General features: G+C 26.5%; 2 protein-coding genes across 6 annotated transcripts in view; one reads left to right on the top strand and one right to left on the bottom strand.

Annotated features, from left to right (window-relative positions):
- The window catches only part of Spri (Src homology 2 domain-containing protein sprint), a 256,568-nt gene that overhangs the window by 129,322 nt on the left and 116,536 nt on the right, over positions 1–10,710 (bottom strand). The window lies entirely within an intron of this gene.
- On the top strand, positions 711–3,834 carry LOC145936542 (venom allergen 2-like). Its single transcript, XM_083038785.1, has 5 exons — positions 711–985; positions 1,840–1,936; positions 2,114–2,163; positions 3,048–3,165; positions 3,648–3,834. The coding sequence occupies exons 1-5, from the start codon at positions 893–895 to the stop codon at positions 3,743–3,745; spliced, it is 456 nt and encodes a 151-aa protein (XP_082894911.1). The 5' UTR covers positions 711–892; the 3' UTR covers positions 3,746–3,834.

The following is a 10,710-nucleotide window of genomic DNA, read 5'->3' as shown; positions in this document are numbered from 1 at the left end:
ATAATGCAGTCTTTAAATTACTATTGTAATCTTTATAATGCATTAGTAATGACAGAAAAACTGATTAGAGATCCTCAAAAGCTGGGAAAAATTATTAAGAGATCTAAAATAGCGATATTTAAACCAATCAAGTTCATTAAATAATTTGCTAAAGATATCATTGTGCAATAAATTTAAAAAAAACATGTAGTCCTTTTGGGGAAATAGTTTAAAAAACTTTTTAATATACAGAAAATTGTCCTATGAAAGAAATTCGTGTATGTTAATCATCAAAATTTTAAGAAATTAATAATTAAAAATTTTTTTCATAATTTTAGCAAAAATAACATTTTTTTTTATTTTTAATAATTTATTTGAAATAAAAAAATTGCACTTTTTTAACATTATCTTCTTTTATTTAAATTATTATTTACATATCAAACTTTAAATATCAAAATTTGTAATACAATTGAGTTTTCCAATTGAATATATATATTTTTAATACGAAATATATTACATTTCACAAATAAATGCTTTCTGTCTTTCTTATCTAATTCGAAAGTGTTCAGTCCTATATACGCGTATTCTTTGATGCTTCTACGAAATATATAAAAGCATATGATTTTGCAAATATTCATGCGCAGAATCAAAATGACATTTCTTTATCACTACGATATTCTCACATTACACGTGCAAACTGATCAGCAAAGCAGTGGGGGAGAAGCGCAGGAGATATTATTAAGAATATGGATGTTAAACATACAAAAATTTACATTTTCATACAAAAATTTGACTGTATCATTAAGAGAAATTACGGCAATGTAAACAAATGCGGCAGAAAGGAGCGTAATCAATTTTTCCACTTCATCTGGGCTATACGATTTATTCTACATAAATATCGCTGACAGAATCAATGGTTCACAGTACAGTGCAGATTATTACGTCTTGCACACAGTACTCAAAGAGAAACAAAATGAAGACTTTCGTGCTCGTCGCTTGTATATTGGTAAGTACAAAGCAGCGAATACATATATAGAAAGAATAAACAATCTTTTAATGCTTTTGCAATTAACAGAATTTAGATATTTTGTGACAAATAAAAAAAAATTATAATGATGTATATAAAACTCTGTGATGTATATATTGCAATTTTAATATTACTCTGTATGTAGAATATATAAGCGTTTCATATATTACAGTTGTAAAGCTGTTGCTAAATTAAAATTCTTTTTATAAATAAACTTATATATATATTTTTTTTTATTTAGATTTTTATAGATATACACAAGTAATATCCAATAACTTAGGATCAACTTGGTCATGATATCGTTGAAAATCATTCTGGATTAAATTTTAACTGATAGTTAGAATACACATTATATCGAAAATTTTACGAGAAATCCATCAAGATGTTCACGTAATTCTAATTTTCAAATTATTTAATGTAGTAAAATATAAGTTTTTTAAAAAATGAATTATTTTTTAAATAAAAAAATTCATTCGTATTCTTAAAATAATATTTTTTTTAATCCTGAAAGCTCTTTTATTTGTCATAAAACCGTGCTAATCACAGTATGTTCCTCTCGAAACAAAAGAAGCTTAATGTGTGGTTTTGTATAATTAGTACTTTCGAACATAATCGCATAGAAAGATTAAAATAAGTCACCGTGCGACGGAGTACATATTTGTTGGTAAACAAAGTAATAAATTTAAGAGTTTGATCGTATAGAGTAATAAAAATATACACACCTTTTAATCATTTTTATTTTAAATTTTATAAAAAAATATTACTTTTTTAAAATGTAATTTTTAAATGTATATTTTAAATAAAATTTTTAATATAATTATTTCGAATTCCAGGTAATAGTTCATGTTGACAAAATCATATCCACACAAGTTTTCAAAAATCACTTATTGGAATGTGCAAAAGCACTACCGAAAATACCGGGTAGAGTGAGTGAGTATCGATTATTAAATAATAATATTACACAGATTTGTATCTTATAAAAAATAACGTTAATTCAGATAAGGCAAAAACATTAATAAACTATAAAATATATCTCATCTGCAAACTTAAGTATTTTGTCTCTAACTATTAATATTTCGAATTGCATTATGAAATTTGTAATTTTAGACGTACGCGATGTTGGTGTGATTTTCTGTGCGACGAAAAAAGTTGGTGGAGTATGTATATTTACACATATAATTTTATGATAAATTTGTTTTAAAAAGCAAACTATCCTTTTTCCAATAAAATTGACGTTGACAAATGTTGTCAAAATCATGATTCTGACGGTATTTCCAAAGATTTTAGCTCATTGTTTATTAAAAAATTATTACGAATAAAATTCGAGCATATGAATGTCCCAGAATAAACAAGAAGATAAAAAATAATGATCGTGGTTTTCGTTGAACTATCACATAAACTAAAATTAAAATAATTTTTATATTATATGTATAAATACATATAAATGTACATTGTCAAATTTCGCAATTGCAAGTTAACATAGCAGAAACAGTAATGGAAACAGTTTTAGAAAAAATATTTTTAAACAAAAAAATCAAATATACATTCTATATGTAAATGGTTTAAACAAGAACTCAGTAATGCAATTTATGTAATAATAAATCAAACTTATCTGATTACATTTTATAACTTTTTACTAATTGTAATAACTTGTTAAAATTGTATGTAATATTAAAAATTCTTCTTTTAATTTCAATAATTTAATAATTATTTAATTATTTATTAAATACGAAATAAGAATACGTAAACAGAGAAAGTACAAAATATTTAATGACACGTCGTAGAAATCTCTGTCTTGCATAGAAAGCACTCTTTAAATATTTATTTATTTTAATTTATTTTATTTATAATTTTTGAATAAAGAAAAAGTGATGGTTAAAATTTTTTGAAAGATACTCAGAATCATGATTTAACATCATATATCATCATCAAGGAAAGGACAGAAAATAAAAATTTAGAATTTTTAGAAAAATTTTTTCCCTTTTTGAAAAAGAGTAAAATATTTTAATATAAGAACACAAATGTTAAATTTATATTTTAGATCGACGAAAAAAATGAATTAATTCGAGAACGAATTCTAACGAATTGTGAGACTATGATCTCGAATCCGGTTAGAGCAGAGAGGTGCAAAAATATCTGTAGCACATGCATCGATGAAGGTAACCGATTTACATATTATATAGATTACTAGTCAAAACTAACTAATTTAATGCTTCCATCTATTGTAATAATTCAATATATATAATTTATCGAATATGTATTTAATTATTTTTCAAAGAAAAAATTATAAATAATATTAAATAAATTTAATATTCGAATATTTTAAAAATAAAAATTGGAGAAAACGAGTAATTAGAAATTAATATATGTTATTGTAATAAAAATATAATTTTTTCATAACAATATCTATTTTTCAAGGTATATAAGAAATGTTCCAAAATAATTCTAAAAAATTTCGTTAATCGTATACAAAAGTTTATTTAATATATAAAAAATTAAAATAATCATAATAAATATTCTACAAAATATTCTATAAAATAGTCTATTATTATTTTATTTTCTCACAATATAAATTAGTATCATATATACATTAAGATTATATAGTACTTCAAAATTGAAAAAAAATTTCTTTTATTTCCAGCAAATGAAATTCCAGGAAGCAATTTCATAAAGACGGTTAGAGCTATACAATGCGCAATATCACGAAACTTAATACCACTTTTCACCGACAAGGAATAAAAGAAGAAATATAAGATCTTCATTAAACACATTTCGTCTAAATAATAAATTTCTTAACCAACTTTTGAGACAATTTCTTAAGCAAAATATCAGAGAAATCATATTTTATCACAGTGTTTATCTTCTAATGTTCTATGATATTTTCTAATTTTATGATATCAACATAAATAAAACTTAACATAAACATATATTAAAGCAAACTAAATGAAGACAATTTCTTAAGCTAATCAAAGAACATAATTTCATTATCTATTTGTTGGTTTGTGTGGAGAACAGTCTTTAAAAAACGCTTTATTTTTAAAGTTATGATATTCTGATATTTTTAATTAAAACAATCAAATTGAAATGACAAAAAAATTTATTTTAAAAAGAAATGTGTTTATAATGTTTAGATCCTCTTGTATAACATCGAACATGAAAACTAAAGATTCTATTTTGAATTTCTTTTTATTTTGCATTAAGTTTTTGTTTTTAGAGATTTCAGATTATAGAACCTGCCAATTGTTAAATTGCAATTAATTTGTTGTACAGATAATTAAATAAATTGTAGCAACCAATTCTGGTATAGAATATTTTCCCAAATCCGATCTTTGTATTTTATATAATTCTAGATAAGCATTCCATTTCTAATCGTTCACACATTATTATATTTTCATTATTATATTTATATACTTTCACTGGTATTAATAAAAAAAAATTACTTTTTTCTTACGTAGAATATTCTATATAAATATAATTAAGATTTATATAGAAAATTTAATATGAGTGATGGAAATTCCATTTGAAATAAATGTAAGTTTGCTATTCTAATGCATGGTTGCATTAACGAAAGAAGAAGAACTTCGTAGGAAGCTAGTATACTTATTGAATCATTTAAATTCTTCTATATTATTTTTCTCTATCTTCAACAGAACACAAAATATTTTAGCTGTTACATTTCTGTGATTTATCTTATGGCGCACACATGCACATGTATACTATACTCATATATGCACACATATATACAATATATGTATAAAGAAAGGATAAGGTTGTGATTGTAACATAAAAGATGAGATATTGGCGTTATCGTTCCACTTCAATTGTCATAGGATCCCTTTATGGCGCGACGCCCCATAAACGACGACGAGTCCTGCGTACTACCGATGGTTTCGATATATCGGGGAAGGAGAGACAAAGAGAAGAGAGAGAGAGAGAGAGAGAGAGAGAGAGAGAGAGAGAGAGAGAGAGAGAGAGAGAGAGAGAGAGAGAGAGAGAGAGAGAGAGAGAGAGAGAAATATTACTTTGCAAATTCTCTTAATCTTTTCTTCTGGAATTTTAAATAAAAATCTCAAATACGCACAATTTAGAAAGATAACTTAGTAATTCAATTACATTCTAAAAATTTTATTTTCAGAAAAAATATACACAAAACTTTTACAAAAAAGTTTTCTCTTTCAAAGAAATTTATTTTTTATATTATTTTAAAAATAAAATTAAATAAAAACAAAATGTAAATAACATAGTTTAATAATAGTTAAGAAAATTATTTTTTAAGAAAAATATTTGGAAAAATTATATTAAAAGAATTATTCCTGTAAAAAATGCTAAATCTCATTGAATAAAAATTAAATTTTTATATATAATTTAACAACTTTATATTGAATTAGAATTTTAGAAGTATAGATACTTTTCTTTAAAAGTGTCTGAAAGAATGTCTGAAATGAGATATAATTTATTAATTTTGTCTGTTTTTCAAAAATGTTTATATAATCATTACGCTAATGATACATGTCGTCCATCATGATGAAGGGCTTTGTAATCGTACGTTATAAGTTAGATACAGTGATTCCCTCAGACACGTGTTCGGGGGATGCCCTTCTTTACTAGATACTAATCTTCCCGATCTCCCCTCTGATCCCGCTAACAATAATAATTTTTAATCAATTGTAATGTTACAACGTGCTGCTAAACGAACCTCATATTAATTTCAAAAATTATCTACCTATAATCAAAACTTATACATATATTATGAAAGAAAGAAATGAAAGTATAATGATATTTTTCGCTTCTTTTCTGTTTCAAGATTATTTGTTTCAAACAAATTAAGGAATATAAAGTTGAAAAATTTTATTGTATATTTGTTATATGTATATGTTGCTCTTGAAATAATTTAGTTTAATAACGCAAACTAGTATGTATAACGTTAATTATTGTGATTATCGTAGACATTTTTTATCACTGTTGTGAGAGATGAATGCGACATTAGAATTAGGCATTTTGATCTATTATTATATTCGATTAAACTTTTACTCGCTATTCGCACTATATACATTTTATCTACATATTTTATCATTATTCATTTTACAAAATAAAACAATTTTTTCGTCGTTATACACTAATATCATTCCTAATTATGCAATTCAAAATTATTTCAAATTATTAATTGAAACTATTGTTTAATAAAGCATAAGTTTACAAAAGTGTAAATAATATAATGCGTGCTATGTACATATGTATTCTTCTCCATTAAACCTGTTATATTATTAAAATTTGTAAGTGTATTACATAGCGCACATATAATTATTAATTATATAGCGTAAATTAGTGTTCAATTTGAGAGAAATTAATATCATATTATCTGTACATACATGTAATATGCTTAAATATGAGTATATGTACATTCGGGATCTTCTCTTTTCATCAAATATTACAATATTTACAATTATACTATTTATGTCTTCATCAAATATTATTTACAATGATTTAATCAAACTCTCTGATTTAATTATTATAATCGTCATTAAAAAATTGTATATTACGACATTCAATAATAATAATAATTAACTTGTCGAGTTATTTATATTTTGTATAGTTAGTGTCAACTGATTGAAAATAAATCGTTTCAAATAAATATCTATTTATTTTATTATTAATTTATAAACATTATGTACCTATTATAATAATGTATGATATTATTATTAAAAAATATGCTAATAGTAGATAAAATAGTAGATAAAATAACGAATACACATTAAGAGTATCGACATTCATAATGGTATAACAATTAAAAGAGACAGAAAGAGAGAGAGAGAAAGAAAGAGAAAGAGGGAGGGAGAGGGAGGGAGAATATAAGATAACATACACTAAATGAATAATGTAGAGAATAACTAGGGTTCGGAGAGCTGCCGGAGACATTGCGACCCTGTTTCACTTCAAATGACATCTTTGTGGAATAACATGACTGGCGCTGATGGCTGCCGGAAATTAGGTGATTGTTAAGCTAGGTTGCAAACGCCGGTTACTGACAGTGGAATTAATTAGAGACATAATATATATGTTGCGCCGCATTCAGTTGCGGAAACCAACTGGAGATCCTTAATATGTGAGAAATCCCACCCCAATTCGTCTAATAGCTTTCATAAAGAAAATTGTCGACTTCGATGTATCTTAAATGTATAATAATGTACAATATATGTATATAAACGTGTCTGTAAATTTTCTATATTAAACGTAATTATATTTTAATTTTTTATATAACACTTTTGTATATTAAATCCTCTAATTAATCCTCTCAATTTTTTATGCGTATAAAAAATTAAAAAAGTAATTTAATAAAAACATCTTTTTGTACATTATTTAGATTTATAATATGTGGTATTTAATTTATATATGTATATGTATAATAAGCTTTTTATAAAAATTTCAGATAATAACATATTTATATTATAATAAAATGTTTTAAATAAAAGTAAAAAAAATACATTTCTGCCTCCTTTTTCTTTTGGAACAAAAAATAAAAATATATTACTCAAAAAAAAACTCTTTGTAAAAATATTCATCATTAGAGAAATATATATCTTGAAAATGTGTTGTAAAATATTTTATTCTTTGATAAATATAGATTTATGTGTAAATACAAGTATAATTTTCTGCTCTAATCCAAGATTGTCGAGAGAGAAACGTTCTTTCATCGCAAAAAATGTAATTTCGTGGCCAGTGCAAATTCGTACGAACGAGACGCTAACGAATGGCGGAAATGGCGCGATGCGCCGGATTTGAAAATCTATTATCGACGGAATTAGCAGTGCCTCGGGATACGTATTCCCGGCGACGCACCCTTTGTCTACCCGCTAACGATATGGGGTGGTGGATAAGGGTAGCGGTACTCGCACACGGTCCCCTCGGCAAACATCAGACTCGCGTTAGCCGCCAGAAATCAGGGGGATATCCGGAGAAATTGACCCGGGGGAATCTCTGTGTGCCGTTGCGCCGTTATATCGAGTTTCCGGATAATTCGATCGTCCGCCTCTTTCGACCAGCTCTCCGTTCGATTCACTTCTCGCGAATCTCTGCAGTCTATTTTCCTTTTTTTTTTTTGCAAATAATTCGGCGTTCGTTTCGATTCTTATTTCCGCGTTTTCCGAACTTATCTAAGTTTCCAGGGTGTCTGAGAAGCAGAGGAGTATGTGTGTCCATTTTTTTCCAGGAGAAAAAAATTTCTCGCGCGGTTCTAGAATCATCAATCTAGCAAGTATCTTTCTAAGTCATTTTGATAGGAAAAAATTTGTAGGAATCTTATTTTAAGAGAACCAACAAACTTTTCTCTAATATTATATATACTTCCTTTTAAGCACTTTTTGATATATTCGACGCGACGCTTATATATAATATATATCGAGAGCCAATGGTTTCTTATGGGCACCCAAAACTGTCAACGGCAGAAATGACTCGTGGTGGGTGCCATAAATTTCGAACAGACGATGTCTGGACCGATAGTTTCGCCAGATGAACTGCTTCTAGGCGTGGTTATGCGGGTGCGCATCCTATATATAGTATGTATGTACACAGGGGATGGTGGTGGTTCTGCTGATGGTTCTCGTAGTCTATACCCGTCAAGGTGCAAGACTTGAAGCTTCCGCAACTCCCGGGAGCATCGTAGCTCAAACTTGTTCCCCAATTCTCCGTAGACATCAAGTATATTGAGAGAAATCCTCGAGGAATAGTGCATATAGTATGTAGCATTATTTTATGGGAGATATTTACGGAGAGTTATTACTTTTTCATTTTAATTGACAATAAATACATTTTAAAATCAATAATCACTAAGTATTTGCTCTATACTTTCTCTGTTTTATTTTTATATTTTTTAAATATTTTTCTTTCCTTTTTTTGTGCTAATTTATATATGATATAACAGATTTTATAATTATTTTTTATTCATATATATTAAATTCATTTAGCATTTCAAGAATTCTTCACATTTTATATCCAATAAAATTAATCCCATATAATTGCTTTATTATTATTTATATTTTACTCTCGCAATCTAATATTAAATAATCAAATATAAAATATATTAAGCGATAACAATTATGATACTGATCTATTTCAAACGTACAAAAATTTTGACATTACATCTTCCTAAAAATTTATCTTAAAATGTTTTCTCGGCTATGTCCAATAACTACGCGACATTATATATATTATATCGATACGAATCGATTTATTCTACACAAAAGATAAAAAGACTGTGTATTATCTTGCTATTTTACGGCTCGACGAAAGAAATTCCATGTAGCTCGTGCAGAAAGATCAGTATCGAAAAAAGTAGACGATAAACACTAGTTTTTATGTTATAGCGAAAATTGTATCTCCTTCCGATGCACACCGTGAACGATCTCGTCCGGTCTAATGCGAATCTAATGCTGCGATCGCACATCTGGAGCCGTCTAAGAGAAGCCGTAGAAGGTGGAAAATTGCATTATTTTTCGATGTCAAGATGTTGAAGGATGGAAGGCGCGCGAGAGGGAAGAGAGCGTGCATTAAAAGCGGATTTGCTGTGCACTCTCGAAATTCACGTCGGCCGAAATACACAGCTCGTTTAATGGCTCGGGAAATAATCCGGAAATGACGTGTGTGCGCCACAAGTCGAGAAAGAATGTGCCATTACGCTTTCGCGTGTGGAGGGTATTATTAAATTCTTAACGCAGTTAAGTCGTTATTAAAATGCTCGCGCGATGTCTCGGCCGAAGATTAAAAGCGTTAAAAATAATGCATGTAAATATAAAGTAAATATATATACAAAAAAATCTCTATCAGTTAACATTATAATTATAATAAATATAAATAAATAAAAATATATATATATACATATGTGTATGTGTTTAGGTATCACGCGCAGGCTTCCTATGTTTTTTGTCGTCTACAAAGATTTGACACTTTATGACAGGATTAAATCATTTTATGAAAAGACTGACTTTTCATAAAAAAGCTTATAATATATATATTGTATATGTCTAAATTTTTATTATAGTTATGCATTCAAATTACTGATAGAGTTTATGGCAAGATTATGTAATAATAATAATATAGAACGCAGAGATTGGAAAGATGGAAATTAATTATGTCAGAGATCGCATAAAAAGATGAGTATTCTTTATGTCAGAGACTGATCGCAATGCGGAAAAGATAGTGAATTAGCTTACGAAATCGCAGTGAAAACCCCTCTTTATTTCTTTCTTTCGCTAACTGTTTCTTTTGCTGAATCATATATTTTTTATTCTATATAGTGTATATTATTAAGTATGTATAATATACATATATAATTCTATAATCTTCCTTATATATATATATATATATATATATATATATATATTTATGTATATACACATATACAATATGAAAATTATACTTCTATTTTAAATTATTCTAAGGTAATAATTTACAGTTAAATGATTTAATTAATAAACTTTAATTTAATCTAAAAAGGACAATAAATAATTATATCCATATATTATATTTATTATTATTATTATACACTACGATATTATATTATTTTTTATTAATATTTATATATTTTATTTTATACAATTATCCTTTTGATTTTTAGGCTAAATTTATTAATAAAATATTTATTAATTAAATTATAATTGTAAATTATTCTGTCGTAGAATAATTTAGAACCAAAATACATATATTTTTCT

This window comes from Prenolepis imparis, unplaced genomic scaffold (assembly GCF_030444845.1).
Source record: "Prenolepis imparis isolate NDT839.2.m4 unplaced genomic scaffold, iyPreImpa1.0 SCAF_1, whole genome shotgun sequence".
In the NCBI taxonomy this organism is placed as follows: domain Eukaryota; kingdom Metazoa; phylum Arthropoda; class Insecta; order Hymenoptera; family Formicidae; genus Prenolepis; species Prenolepis imparis.
Note: the sequence above shows the minus strand (reverse complement) of the source record. Positions and strands in the feature narration are given on the sequence as shown.

Bases quoted from the DNA above. Each gene is read 5' to 3' on its own strand.
- LOC145936542 (XM_083038785.1), top strand. From the start codon at position 893: ATGGTTCACAGTACAGTGCAGATTATTACGTCTTGCACACAGTACTCA. The intron at 986-1,839 runs GTAAGTACAAAG...TTCGAATTCCAG, and splicing joins TGCTCGTCGCTTGTATATTG to GTAATAGTTCATGTTGACAA. The intron at 1,937-2,113 runs GTGAGTATCGAT...TTGTAATTTTAG, and splicing joins GAAAATACCGGGTAGAGTGA to ACGTACGCGATGTTGGTGTG.